Here is a 14936-nt window from a genome sequence, read left to right as displayed (position 1 = left end):
TGCCAATGTAGCCTGTTTCATGCTGCTCACAGGACTGGCTTTATCGCTGTGTCTGCCCAAACAGGAGTCAGGTTTAATCCAGCAATACAGATGCAGGAAAATGCTTTTCTGCTTAATAATCTGGAACTAGTACTTGAAGAATCAGTGTGTGTTGAGGTTGTACTTTGCTCTCCCTGTAGGGTCTACTCCAGTTCATTAGTACAAATGTAAATAGTATGATTATCAACAGGATCCTAATTGTGTTCTAATTAGGCTTTGGTGTGTGGCATATATATATATATATATATATATATATATATATACACACACCCACACCCACACCCACACATATACATACATATATACATATTTGTGTGTGTGTGTACACACACACAGAGAGGCCTCTCTTACCTATGCAGACACTGCTGGTTCCAGAACCAGAATATTTTATATACATGGAAACTGGAAGGCTAATTTTAAATGATACATAACTTGAAAAATCACAAAGCTACATTCTTTTTACATGTCCAGAATCACATTTAAGGTGGGCCCGAGTTTTATGGGTGCTTTTTTGTATTAATAGAAAATGTACACACTATCTGCAAAAAGAAATGCGCAGTACTTCATCCGTATTAGCAAAATTACATTTTTACAGTCTTGAAATTTATGGGAGGAATGGAGTTGCACCAAAACTGGAGAGGTAAACTTTTGTTCAGCGGGCTTTTTGATATACACACTGTTAGCTCAAACATTTCTATACAAAAGTGAATGATGGGCCCCCTGAAAATAGAAGAGCGGTAGTCACACTTACAAACTTTCTAGGACTGATACATATACATAGCTGTCTTATTTTCATTTTGTATCCTTCATACTACAACACCTAATTCAAGTTCCTTAGAGGTCATAGTACAAGTAGAAGACAAATGACCCTGAAATTGATATTGTTAGAACACAGTCATGACTTAAATAATTGAATAGTATTTCAAAATATGATAGCAGTAGAAATAATAAGTACAAACCTTTAAAAATAACAGGAGTATATAGGGTGAGGTTCAGCGGATACCTGTGCAAAAAAATTCTGCAGCAGGGCTTGCTTAAGGGTGGAGGGGTCAGGATACCACCCCTAAACTGTGCATGAGAGAAAGGACTGTTCCATCTTGCGTGTGCTGCAATGCTCGTGCAGACAGAAAGTTCACCATAGTGTGATGCTGAATTCCACCCTACACCCACCATGTGCTAAGGCATGTTTTTTTTTACAAAGTCTAGGAACTTAAAGGATTTTTATTTTATTTTTTTGTACAGAAAGTGCAACTGCAGAGGCTCTTCAACAGTTCTCATATTTCTGTGCAAAACTCTTGGTTTGTAATAATTAACCCTTTGGGATCAGGGCCAGACTACATATTACACACAGACACATATATTCAAACCTTAGTTGCAGCTGCTTTAAGGGGGGGGGGACAACTTTAATCAGGCTTATTTTGCCAGATGATGGGTCCATCCTGCTAAGTTTCAGGTACATGTTTACTCTTACAAACCTCTCTTGACACCCCACGGGGGAAGTAATAGCAGGAAGAGGCAGTACAGTCTTTCTTGCAGCAGCTTTTACCTAACGGCAGGAGCCATGGGTTTCAGAAACACAAATTTGTGTGTAATGTATAATTTGGCTCTTGCCTTCCCTCTTAAGACTGATGGTATAGCCCTTGACTCTAGCACAACCTCTGCCACCAAATGCATGAAGGGTTTCTGGGTGGGGGTGGGGGGTGGGATCATGCTCACTGCCCCGAATGCTCAGCCCTCCCTATGCACCCAGAATTAATGAGAGGGGGCTCTACAAACATGCACAGCTATATATACACACAGGACTCTTCCTTGTAATCAGGAACCCTGAACTGATGGGTTCATAATCATCAGGGAAAGCTGTAAGTGCAAAGGGCTAAAAGCCAAGCCACCAGACAGATTAACATTCTGTGGCCATTCTATGCAATCCTGCTCCCCTCCCCAATAGGTATTTAAATAAAAAGAGGGCCCCACTCTTATGCAGCTCTCTGGGCTCCCGTTGATTAGCGACTATAAATGGTTTACGTAAGCCATATGATTTATCTCGTCTGTTTTAATGGCTTTCATATTTTCATTATCACTTTTGCAGCATCCTGTTTCTTTACACTAGGATGCTGATAGGGTTTATCAAATTTTCCACTTTAATACAGAAAAACTTGTAGCCTTACGTCCTTTATGTAAGCTGCCTTTTCATTTTGTCTTAAAAAGAAGAAATCTGTCCCATTTCGTAGAAAACCCTAAATTAAAAAATGGGGAAAAAGAAGTGTTTTCTGCTACACACTGCAGTGTTTTATCTCAAGCCTGCAACATCCTTACTCCCCCCCTCCAGATAGAAATGCTCTTTCCTCTGCGGAATGTTCTGCGTAGGTATGGGATGCTCAGAAAACATGGCGGCAGAGAGAACTTTGAATCGCTGTATGAAGTCCACCCATCAGATCTTTAGCATTTGTTCAGCGGCTGCCAAATGATAGAGGAAATTTTCCGTAGCTGGTGGAAATCTCTTCTGCTTCAGTGCTTCAAAGTTAAGTGACGGCTTCTCTCCATCATGCAAGACCTCTGTGAAGGAGGCCAGGTTCGTCAAGATTTCTTTCGTCTTCAGTGAAATATCCTAGAGACATAAAGAGAAAATAAAAGAGAGGAAACAGGAAATGAGGGTGCCAACAACACTTCCCACTTTTCTTTGAGAGAACAGCAAACTTGGGACACCTCGCTGCTCACCCCAGACTAGATCATTTATGAAAGAAGTTTAAAAAGCAGAGGTTGCAATACTAATCCTTGGGGGACTTCTACTCTACATCCCTGTCCTGTCCATATATTCTGGCTTTCCATTTCCCGTTACTTAACTAATTCTTGATCCACTAGAGGAACTCCTTTTTTCCCATTTTTGCTAACTCAGGAGTCTGGTGAGGAAGTTTGTCATAAGCTTTAAAAAAGTTTTTGAAGTTTTTGTTAGCACAAACTGCTGTTCCTAGTGTGGGATGCAATGTGGAACAGCAGTTTGTTCCAAAATTATGCTTTCACTCCCCTCTCCCATACAGAGGAGGAGTGTTTTGGTCCAAGGTTCATTGCCCAGCTCATTCCCTGTCACCTAACCTCTGCTTTTAGCAGATCTTCTGAACCAGTGTTTTCTGACCTCAGGAAGAAAGGCAAAGGCACAGGCACAACATCCTGGGCAACAGAAATGTATGAAAGGTTTGAACAGTCCAAAGATAAGGAACTTAACCTTAACAACTTGACTGTTTGATTTGTCAGGATCTTCTGCGGACTGAACGATGAGCTGACCAATTTCTTTGTGGAGTTTCCCCATCGTCATTGCCTCTGGGGATAGAGAAAAAGCTTTGTCATACATTCCCCATCATCTAGTTCAGCGAAAATACTGTAATCTGCAGTTCCAGACTAAGTTATGGCTCTGCTCACAAGCACTGAGATCAGTGGATGCCAAAAGTTTCCTGACAGTGAGGCAGCGTAAATACAAATGAACTCTCGCCTCCAGTATCACAGCTTCTTCATACCAGTACTGAGTTAACATTTTTTTGCTGCGTATGTCGTAGTAACATTGGACAGACAGAACCCTTCTTACTACCCACTTTTAGAATCTAGATTTTTTTTGCTTCTATTATGCTGTAAATTTCCTTTTCCAGTCAAGGCACGTCCTTGTGAGTATTACCATTTTATCCAGTTTCCATTCATTATCAATGAAAACCACAGGCTTGTTATACTCATTAAAAAATAATATTCCCCATTTTCTTTTAACCTTTCTTTATTATCATTACTATTTCATATATGCCTGCCTTGGCATACCTTTTACAATTTTCACTTCTGTTTGATATTAGCTTTGGCAACCACAGCATCTCCCTTTGATGTTTACTATAATGCATGCCAATCAAAGCGTTTGGGACAAAGGAAACAACAGAACATTTCATGGGACCCAGACTGCGTAAGAGTGAGTTTGTGCAATATATTTTTTCAACATTATGAAGTTACACCAAATTCTTCCAAAATGTGCATCTATCAAGGTGCAAACTGCAACTTGCAAGGGATGGGGGAGGCACGTGATTCAGGCAACAAACCTTTCGCTTGCGGTGAAATGGTGATTTCACTTTCGGCCAGATTCACATATACATCATAGAGGTCTGGCCTGTTGCTCACTTCTGAGTCTATAAATCCAGCAACATAACCTGGTCAGGAAAATTTTTACCATGATTACTGAGCAAGTACATTCCCATGTGAAGTGCTTTAATAATAATTTTAAAAAATGTTTTCACCGCAGTTATTTCCTTGCCTTTTAACCATCTCAAACCTGCATACCAGTGTGGAATTGCTACCAATTCCATGGCAAATTGCCTTTTTAAAAAAGGCATGTGCAGAATTCCATCTGCTATTCATTGAATCTACAGAAAAATCCCAGCAGGGAGGCCAGAAACATGATATGTAACATGCATTAAATTATTTTACAGTGGTACCTCGGGTTACATACGCTTCAGGTTACAGACTCCGCTAACCCAGAAATAGTGCTTCAGGTTAAGAACTTTGCTTCAGGATGAGAACAGAAATCGTGCTCCGGTGGCACAGCAGCAGCAGGAGGCCCCATTAGCTAAAGTGGTGCTTCAGGTTAAGAACAGTTTCAGGTTAAGTATGGACCTCCAGAACAAATTACTTAACCCGAGGTACCACTGTACCTGTGTAGAAAAGCTCTACACACAACAGGATATATTTAGAGGGAATTTCTTTGATCAATTCTTAAAGGGGGTTGTAAAAAAAATGGACCAATTGATTATTCTTTAGAAAGGGAATTAAGGACTGCTTCAGAACAACAATTTTGAGATGCTGGATTGGGACCTATTATTGGATCGCAGAAAAATAACTCAGTCAATATTTGTCAATATGGCATTATGGGACAAAGAATGAGTAGTATCTCATTTGTGCCACTGACATGTGACTTTGTGTGATTTGCTAACCAAAAAAAGAAACAACTATATTTGAAAAGTAGAATATCTGCAAACCACAGTTCTGAGAGAGGATTATTACAAGATTAATAGTATTCCATCTTTCGATCCTATCCAGGTCAGCAAAGGAGAATTTAGTTACTGTGTACAACAGTTTATAGAACCCACCCTTCATTATCAATACCTGGGCATGTCTTTAATGCTTCCAGTTCATCATCATTCAGATGTACATGTGAATGAAGGATTGACCAGTCTTGGCGATGCCACACTAAGGCTGGTAGAGTCCTTAAGAAAACAACCAAGTCACAATTGACATTGTACTCAATACAACAGTAGCTTTCAAGGAAGACTGCTTAGCCTGTGCCTCAAAGTCTTTTGTAACCATGAAGACCAAAGCACATCACTTGGATGTAGAGTATTGCTTTCCTATTGGAAGTAGGAAGCAATACTCTACATTCACTGAAAGTTATAGGTTGTTTAATGTTTGGGATACAAACAGAGAAAGAGAAAATGCTGCATATAAATCACAAGTTGGACCTGCAACAAAAAATGTTGCAGCTGGAGTGCTCGTGCTTGTGGCTGGCTAGCTGAAACTCTGCCCACTAGCAAGATACTCTATTCCATTCTTCACCCATCTTTTTCCATCACCATCCCAGCTCCAAAAGCCAGTCAGCATTCCAGGGCTAGTGGGCATGCTCAGTCCTCATTAGGATGTTTTTGAGTCTCACAAAGATGCCCTCCCCAAAGAAATTATTTGAAGTTCTACAAACATTGCTGCTCCTCCAAGCCCTTTAGTATCTCCCTCATTTGTGTGAATGGTGCTGTTTTGGATATGTAGGAATTGGCACTAGAACATTACAGGTAGCTTGCATCTTATGTCAGGGTTTAGTTTCGGGGGTTCCACACATATAAGCAAAAACGTGTAAAGCCAGGAACCTGTGGAACCAGCCCTACCACAAGGTGTATAGCTGCTTAGCCAACTTTGGAAAGGGGGATGTGAGGGCTCTGGCAGGGTCCAAGAGCCCTTCTTCCTCCTCCCCAAAGTCCTGCGAGTGTTTGCCTACCTTTGGAAAGAAGGGAGGGCTCTAGGACACTGCCAGAGCCCTCGCAGCTCCTTCTCAAAGCGAGTAATCTTGCAAATCTGCTCAGGTGGTTGAGGGGAAATAAATGAATGGAGAGTGGTTTTCATTTGCTCTCCATTTATTTATTTATCCCACCCCCTGCCTGCACAAAGCTGCCATCATGTAAGTTAAATAAGTGTAAGATGCAAGTTACCTGTATTAATGAATATGACAATACTCATGATCAATGAAAACAAAACGAAGCATGCTTGGTGAACTTTTTTAGTTCACCTGGGTGCTGTACCTTGTAAATTCCTGGATGGCTTCTAATCTGGGGTGATATACTACAATTCTTTTCTTTAACATGAGTGCAGTATACAGGATGACTATTTCCATTCCAAATTGAGATACTATATCTAGAACAGGAGATGGAAAAATAGGATTTTAGTACTGAAAGGCAGCAGACTTCTATACAACTAGCAACAACCGAGGTATTAGGATTGGATAAGAAATCATGAGAAAGTTTTTTTATAACAGGAAATGGAGCTTACTTCTGTCAGGCGTTACATTTGATGTTATTTTGCAACGTGAGTCTGGTGTTGTGAATACGCTTGTGCATACAGTTATTCTTGCTATTTTTAATGTATTATAATGCAGTTATAACTTGTATGAATTAGAGGAAGAGTGAATGTTTGGAAAGGTGGCCAAAGCCAGGAAAAGCAAGCTCCAGTGGTTGATGGATATAAACAGGGCATTGTTTTAAGTGAAACATCAGGTTAAAGAAAAACAACATTCCTTGGGAGATGAAACTGCATGTTCCAGGACATCTGTGTTCAATTGCCTAGACCCTAAAGGCACTGCGATAAGGACAGAGAGATAAGCACAGAGATTATGACCTTCGAGTCACCTTGCTGGAAAAGGCCTTGCAATTCTAGAGGAATTCGGGGGGGGGGGGTTGGAAAAATAATGCAATGATCTTGCAATCCCCAAAACTTTCCAAGTTGGCCTTGCAGTGCAGAGAATATCTACCATCAAGACTAAGCTGTGCAATCCAAAGACTGAGCTGAGGATATAAGAACTGTGGAGGCAAAAACTGTGAAATCTTTGGGTGAAAACCTAAGGAGCAACATAGCGTTTCCACCTCGCCTCACTGCACTATTTCTCTGTGTGCTACTAAGCTGTCCACTTAGGCAACATTCACACCATACTTTTAAAGCACAATGACATCACTTTAAACTGTCATGTCTTCTCCAAAAAGAATTCTGGAAGCTGAAATTTTTTAAGGGTGCCAAGACTCCTATACTCCTCTCAGAGCAATACTTTCCAAAGTGGTTTAACAATCAATCCCTCTTCGTTGGGAACTCTGGGAATTGTAGCTCTGGTGGAGGGGGACTAGGTATCTCCTAACAACTCAGGAGCCTTAACAAACTACAGCTCTCAGAATTGTTGGGTGGGAAGCCATGACTATTTAAAATGGTATCATAGTACTTTAGAGGTATAGTGTGAATGTGGTTTTAGCCGCAGCATTATTGGGTAACTAGATTCCCGCAGAGAGTGAATGTGAATGTGCTTTTAATCAACTGAGTGCTCTTCAACAGATGAAACTAATAAATAACTTTTGAAAACTAGTACTGCTCCCATGACACTTCCAGGAGTCCATATTTGGGACTGGGGCAAAATCATCCCCAAAGCTTTAGAAAAAATTCTTCCCACCTTTGATTGAGCCTGCAAGGTAAGCTTTTCTGACATCAAAATCTTTGCTCAGGAAAGATCCATTTTCTTCACTCTGGCAGATCCCCTTTGTAAGGACAGAAATATAGCTCTCCATCATTTTCGCAGGACTCCCATATTTCAGGTATATTCTTGAAAAATAAACATAATGAAACAAGTTTTTTTATGTCTTCACAAAAAAAAAACCCAAAAAAGAAAATTGAAAAAAAACCACAAGCCAGCACTCTCTAGGACAACAGCCCTAAGATACGTTCACTGTTAATTAAGCTTAAAGACTCACACACAGGTTTGTCTTTCTCAATCTATGGTTGGCTTAATACACTATTTATTAAAATGTTTATAGCCCACCTTTCCGCCAGCGACCCTCAAGGCAGCTTACAACACAAAATTTAAAAACAATTAAAGAATTATTGACAACAGCTGCAAGAAAACAGCCAAAATGAAATTACAGCAATGAACAAAAGTGAATGCTACCTTTAAAAGCCATGTTTTAGCTACTAAAAGGCAAATAAGGAGGTAGCCCAAAGGCCTAGCTGGGAGTCATACTAGAATCTAGCCCAGGGAGGGGGTCTCTGCAGCAGTTCACCTCTTGTGAACTCCCATCATCCTTGACCATTTGATACACTACCTCAGATTGATAGGAAATAAAGTCAAACAACTTGTTCAGGGCCACAGCTTCCCCATCTCTGGCTTGGCAATGCAGTCAAAAAGGCCCCACCGTGCAACCCAGTCTGATGGATCTTATAGGGCGGGGGGGGGGGGGAGAAGGAAATCAACAAGTCTTCAGCTGTTGAATGGAGGGCTTGAGTGGGCAGCTGGACCCAAACCAGCACTTTGAACTGAGCCTGGAAGCACAATGGGAGCCAGTGCTGCTGAAACAGTGTCGTGATCGGGACACTTCCTGACCCCGTCTGACCAGCTGTGCTGTGAAGCTTCTGAAGGCTCTTCAAAGGCAGTTCTGTGCAGTGTTTCAATTGATAAATCCCAAATAGATGCCCACCACAGAACATCAGTTCTGGTGCAAAAACGATTCTTTGATTTAAGCTAGTCTATGCTAGAACACACTGCACGCACAGTCTTAAAAGAGGCTACCCCTCCCGTGTGAGATAGCAAGCTGGATGGCATCTTCTAAGATAAATGATTGGCACTTTTAACAGGCAAATACACAATTAAATAGTCTATAAAAATCCACTGCCTAATTCATAGGGAGCACTTTTCTAGTTAACCAAAAGTTTTAAAAAAACTTATCTACCAAACCTGTAGTATAAAACACAGCAGTTATACACACCGACAGAGGATCCTAGTGAAGGCTGCGTATTTCTCTGGGTTAAAGTCTTTGGTAGTCAGGACAATGGAAAAATGGGTCACCTATCCAACACACAGGAAAAAGAAAAGGTTGCTTGATACTCCATTATAAACACCATACTGTAAACATGGACATTATAGCAACACCAGGAGGATCAGCTCATCAAATCTCATCGAAATACAGTAAATCGAGGCAAAATTAAATCAGTTCAGTTGTTCATATGATCTGCCAAGTGGTAAGAAATGCCTTCTACCATTCCACTTCAAATCCTATGAGGGTTGTGGGGGATAACGCAAAGAATCACCCATTAGATGGGGAAGCATGTCCATTTGCCGCTTTGCAACAAATAAGCAAGTTCAACACTGTTTTGGAGCTCACAACAACACTAAGAGTTTTGTTGCATTTCCAAAAATGGAGCAGTGAGGAGGATGCTTCGACTGCAAAAGTGTGTTCAAGATTTGACCGTCTTATCTCTTTTTTCTTTTTCTTCCTTTTTTCAGAGCAAAGCATTAGGCATTTGAAACAGCACTTGCACAGCATCCAAAGGACGTTCAACAACGTACAGGTGCTGTAGATCACTCATGGTATTTATACCCCACCCGGACACCTTCAGGTGAAGCAGGGAATGCAGTTGCAGTGGTAGGAAGAAGCTAAATAAACATTAAGTGTAAAAACAATTCTGCAGAGACATTTTTTAAATTGCAAATAGAGGTTTTTAAACCACATTGCTCTTTTCTATACAGTGGTACCTTGGGTTAAGTACTTAATTCGTTCCGGAGGTCTGTTCTTAACCTGAAACTGTTCTTAACCTGAAGCACCACTTTAGCTAATGGGGCCTCCTGCTGCCGCCACGCCACCGGAGCACGATTTCTGTTCTCATCCTGAAGCGAAGTTCTTAACCCGAGGTACTATTTCTGGGTTAGCGGAGTGTGTAACCTGAAGCGTATGTAACATGAAGTGTATGTAACCCGAGGTACCACTGTATTCCTCATTATTCCCATTCATCAGAATGCTTATCAGAATGTTGCTTCCAGAACACTCTCCTAACTGCTACTTTATTCCTTCCCCTCCCATTCTTGTGTATGGAATAATCTGCTCAGGGTTTGGGAGTTGGTTTGGGGTTGGTTTGTTTTTTTTTGCAGTTTTCTCAGGTATTACTGAGCTGCAACACGACATTGGTGACAGATTCATTTACAAGCCACCTTGAAATAGCCATCTGGTTTTGAATCCACCGATTTATGATCTACAGTGCAACACTATGCATGCTTGCTCTAAACTAAGCCCCGCCTCAGCCTTAGTTGATCACCCAAGGCCTCAACATCCAGCTCAGTCGTTTGGGCCACAAACCCTACATGCTAGTACATAGGAACACTGCTGTAAATGGCACAAGAATGGGCAGCTGGAAAGGGCAGGTTGATAATCTGTTGTGTTGATAACCCGTTGTGTTATAATACTGAAAACCTACTCTTTGTTCCCTACCCTAATGACTATGAATTCTATACTGATTTCCCATGTAAGTTTCAGCGGAGATGTGTATTAGTGGGATAATATGGCTTTTAGTTTTCGCTATTTATTTATTTAAAGATTTTTTATTCTGCTCTTCAGCCAAAAAAAGGCTCTCAGATCAACTAAAAAAAACCTAACAGCCAGGCTTACAGACTAAAAAGACATGAGTCAAAAAGAAAACGGATTGGGATGGAGGGAGAAAACTGTAAACATATGCATGGCCATGCAATTAGGCAATATATTTGAAAAGTCTCCAGGGCCACCTAAAATTAAGAGCAATATGATATTTATTTATATATAAAACAATGTAGGGACGCGGGTGGAGCTGTGGGTTAAACCACAGAGCCTAGGACTTGCCGATCAGAAGGTCGGCGGTTCGAATCCCTGTGACGGGGTGAGCTCCCGTTGCTTGGTCCCTGCTCCTGCCAACCTAGCAGTTCAAAAGCACATCAAAGTGCAAGTAGATAAATAGGTACCGCTCTGGCGGGAAGGTAAACGGCATTTCCGTGTGCTGCTCTGGTTCACCAGAAGCGGCTTAGTCATGCATGACCTGGAAGCTGTACATTGGCTCCCTCAGCCAGTAAAACGAGATGAGCGCCGCAGCCCCAGAGTCGGCCAGGACTGGACCTAATGGTCAGGGGTCCCTTTACCTTTACCTTTAAAACAATGTAGACACTAAGGCATATAATATAGGCCATGCCTGGCAAGGATTCCTAAACCCAGTATTAGTAAGTTTATAGCAAGTGTTGAACAATGGATGTGCAGGATAAGATATTTCTGTATCAAGCTCCTTTCTCCAATATTTCCATCCTACCTTTTTCAAGGCTGAAGAATCTGGTACTTCCATGGTTGTAACATAAAACCACGTCAGCCTGTATTGACCAAATGCGAAGGAGCGAAGCTGTTTGCTTTCATCTGTAAGGCAGCATTTTCTCAACAAGAGGTCCCTTAATTCAGTTGTTGTAGAAGGATAGCACCAGACCCACAGAGTATCTCCATTGGTATCTTTTTCTATGGTGGAAAGATGTTCACTGTGAGAATGCCAACAGCAGCAAGGAAGTAAATTGATTGGTTAATCAGATCTGTTGGCTGCAATCACCTTTAACACCTGCATTTTACACACACTAAAGCTTTTGGTTTCCGCTAACATCTATTACAAACTTAATTCACTTCTTCTGTTTTAGATGTATGCTGCAACATACACAAATGCCTTATTTACATTAAAATATGAGGTCATGACCTATGGTGCTCAGGGTAGAGATTCTGCAGTAGTATTACTGAAAACTATGAACCATTCGCACGCCCTGCTGCAACTAATAGGGCAATCTAAACCCAGCCAGGCTGGTGGTCAAATATGACAAGAGTCAGTTCCACAGCCCTGTTACTCATGCTGGCTGCAATGGAAAGTAGGGGGGGGGGCAGGTAAAATTGGAAGAAATGCCATCAAGTGATAGCAGTGGGGCTGACTCAGGATCCAGTGAATCCTGGGCTGCTTTAGCTCCTCCCCCACCAAATGTCCCTTGTCTAGATACTGCTGGCAGGCATAGGGCAAAAGGACACCACTGCCAAATTCTAAACCCACCCACACCCAGACTGGCACAAATGACTTTTGGATTGGAGCCTAAGCCTGTAATTGTAGTCTACGCACTTGCAGCTAAAACAATTGTACACCACTGCCCTGTTTTTCCCTTCCTCTGCGCACCCCTTGTACTGAATTTTAGAGTGTACGCTCCTCAGGGCAGGGACCTGCCCTCTTGAACTCTGAAGAGCAACAGACACACTGATGGCACTAAAAGAAAGAAAGAAAAGCAAATGAAACTACTGACTCATTTCCTAAGTTTCAGAAGCACTCTCAAGCAGATGACTTTTAAAAAAATATGGAGTGCACCATTACACACAGTGACTTTAATAAACCACACTTATGTTGACAAGTGAAGGAATACGCACATATGGGTCATTTAGAAAGATATGTCAGTTGCTGGACCTTCATAATCACAGGAGTATGGATAAGAATTCAAGTTCACATGCCTAGATCTTTAAGGTCTTCTTTTGTACATCAGCACAGGGGAGGGATCTCTAAGTGACAGGCGACATTACAGGCAAGGCTGATGGAAAACAAGTCCTGATAGGGTCTACGAACTCCTTACACACGCTAAGGGAGCAAACACGAACTCCCCAGCCTTAAATTAATCCGGAATAGCTGCCTACCCGTTCCCCCTTCACCCATAGCCGTGCACTGAAGAAGCGAAACACCCACCCTCTGATCATTCGCCCATACTCCCGATTTGGCACACGGGGGTTATTCTAAAGGCTTATTGATCCAGTGGCACTAAGCAGGCAGGAAAGGAAGAGGAAACTGCCCCCCATCTCCATCAGCGCACGAACTACCGTCTATTCTCCCAGGGGGGAAAAGCGGGGATTTGTGGAGCGCGGACCGGAGAGAGAGGCAGCGGGGCGCGATCCTGCTCCCTCCCAGCTGTTTCCCTGCAATGCGCAGCAGGGACGCGGGCGCGCTTACCAATCAGCCCCACACTCAGCAGCAGCTGAGCCTCGGTCTCTGCCATCTTCCTCCTCCCTTCTCCAGGACCCCGCCTATTTCCTGAGAGCCTTCCCCGGCCCCATCCTGGGCCTCCTAGAGCGAGAGAAAGCCAGTCCTCCCCGCCTCCTGGCTTCCGGTTCCACTGGGGAACTCCATTTTACGCGCAAAGAGCGGGGGGAGGAGAAAGCGCCCGCGTGCAAACGAGGGGAAGCGTATGCTTTCCATTTAGCTTGGGCTTGAAACCTCTCTGCCTCTCGATCTATAAGTCCAAAGGAGAGGTGGAGATGGCAATTTCACTAGATATAAATTTGCTGGAAAGTTATTTTCGGGTCGGGTATTTATTTATTTTTGCTGTACTGCCTCTTGATTATAGAAGCCTATTTTAGTATTAAGCAGCATATTGTTTATTTGTTTAAAGGTTTTAATTACTTACATAAAGCAGGGCACGAATTTATGTAATATTATTTATTTATTTCACGAATAAAAAAAAGTAAGTTAATACAGCGGCTCAGTATTTTCTGACACATGCCTTGGTAAAGGTAAAGGTACCCCTGACTGTTAGGTCCAGTCGCGAACGACTCTGAGGTTGCAGCGCTCATCTCGCTCTATAGGCCGAGGGAGCCAGCTTTTGTCCACAGACAGCTTCCGGGTCATGTGGCCAGCATGACTAAGCTGCTTCGGGTGAACCAGAGCAGCGCACAGAAACGCTGTTTACCTTGCTGCCAGAGCGGTACCTATTTATCTACTTGCACTTTGACGTGCTTTCGAACTGCTAGGTGGGCAGGTGCAGGGACCGAGCTACGGGCGCTCACCTGCCAACCTTCTGATCAGCAAGCCCTAGGCTTAGTGGTTCAGACCACAGCGCTACCTGCGTCCCTCTTGATACATGCCTTAGCGCATCTTAATTCTGTTCCAGCACAACACAAAAGTCTCCAACTGGCCGTAGTTGTCTGTTGTCCAGGGGGGCTGTTGTTGTCAAAGTTTTTGCCAAGCTCTCTTAGTCATCCATTGCTGGTGAAATTGATTTTCTCAATAAGCATCAATATTTTTTAAAAAAACAAACTCCCATTGTTTCAGCTGATTTTTAGAGATGGCCACTTAGCGCAATGATTTTATTTGAAATATTGATGTATTATATCCTACTTTCCATCTGCACTACGATAATGTATGTACTATGTAGTATTGTAGGGGAGATACTGTCATGGGATGTGCTGCATGGTATTGCAATGGGTGACACACCAAAACAGAGACAGCAATGTAGTTGTTATAAACACTGCTTTATTATTATTTGCATTTATATCCACCACTTCTCCCAGAACCCTGAAGGGAGCCATACTTAATTCACGTTTTTTTATCCTCACAACCCTGTAAAGTGGAATAAGCTGACATTGTGTGACAGGGCTGCAGGACTGGGTGGGGATTTGAACCTTAGTCTCCCCATTCCTGGTCTCCCTCTTTTAATTACACCAGTAGACACCACAACCAACTTCAGCTCTTATCTAACATGTGTAGGTCATAATACATAGTGGTTTCAATCTTCAGGTAATTAGCAGTGTGGCAGTAACAACACTACTACCTTGCAGGATTGTCATAAAACATCATCACTTGGCTCAGGCCCTGCATGTACGTGCAGGGCAGAGGGGATTCTTACTGGAAAGGCAGTGTGCAAGGCAGAGAGGTTTCTCTCTTCACCCTCCCATTGTAATCCAAAATGGAGATCTCCCATGCATCTTAGAAAAATTCAGTTCCAGTGATCTCAGTTCCAACCACATGCATGGCCTTCATTAGTGCTATGGTGAATTCCAGGCTGG

The 14936-nt window shown here is 42.4% G+C and overlaps 1 protein-coding gene across 3 annotated transcripts; it reads right to left on the bottom strand.

The window, feature by feature from the left end:
• Positions 1-397: 397 nt before the first annotated feature.
• On the bottom strand, positions 398-13279 carry DENND10 (DENN domain containing 10). 3 transcript variants are annotated; one of them, XM_083441177.1, is made up of 10 exons: positions 13105-13210; positions 12258-12375; positions 11401-11597; positions 9063-9142; positions 7757-7905; positions 6348-6459; positions 5167-5267; positions 4107-4214; positions 3260-3354; positions 398-2644 (listed from the first exon to the last, which is right to left on the bottom strand). In XM_083441177.1, the coding sequence occupies exons 3-10, from the start codon at positions 11431-11433 to the stop codon at positions 2468-2470; spliced, it is 855 nt and encodes a 284-aa protein (XP_083297303.1). In that variant the 5' UTR covers positions 11434-11597; positions 12258-12375; positions 13105-13210; the 3' UTR covers positions 398-2467. The 3 variants fall into 3 exon arrangements, with proteins under 3 accessions (XP_083297303.1, XP_083297302.1, XP_083297301.1); XM_083441176.1 differs by lacking the exon at positions 12258-12375 and having other exon boundaries at positions 11401-11617; positions 13105-13279; XM_083441175.1 differs by lacking the exon at positions 12258-12375 and having other exon boundaries at positions 13105-13253.
• Between the last annotated feature and the right edge of the window lie 1657 nt (positions 13280-14936).

The sequence above is a fragment of the Podarcis tiliguerta genome (assembly GCF_965153285.1).
Source record: "Podarcis tiliguerta genome assembly, chromosome: 5".
NCBI lineage: Eukaryota > Metazoa > Chordata > Lepidosauria > Squamata > Lacertidae > Podarcis > Podarcis tiliguerta.
This window is presented reverse-complemented; position numbering and strand designations above follow the sequence as displayed.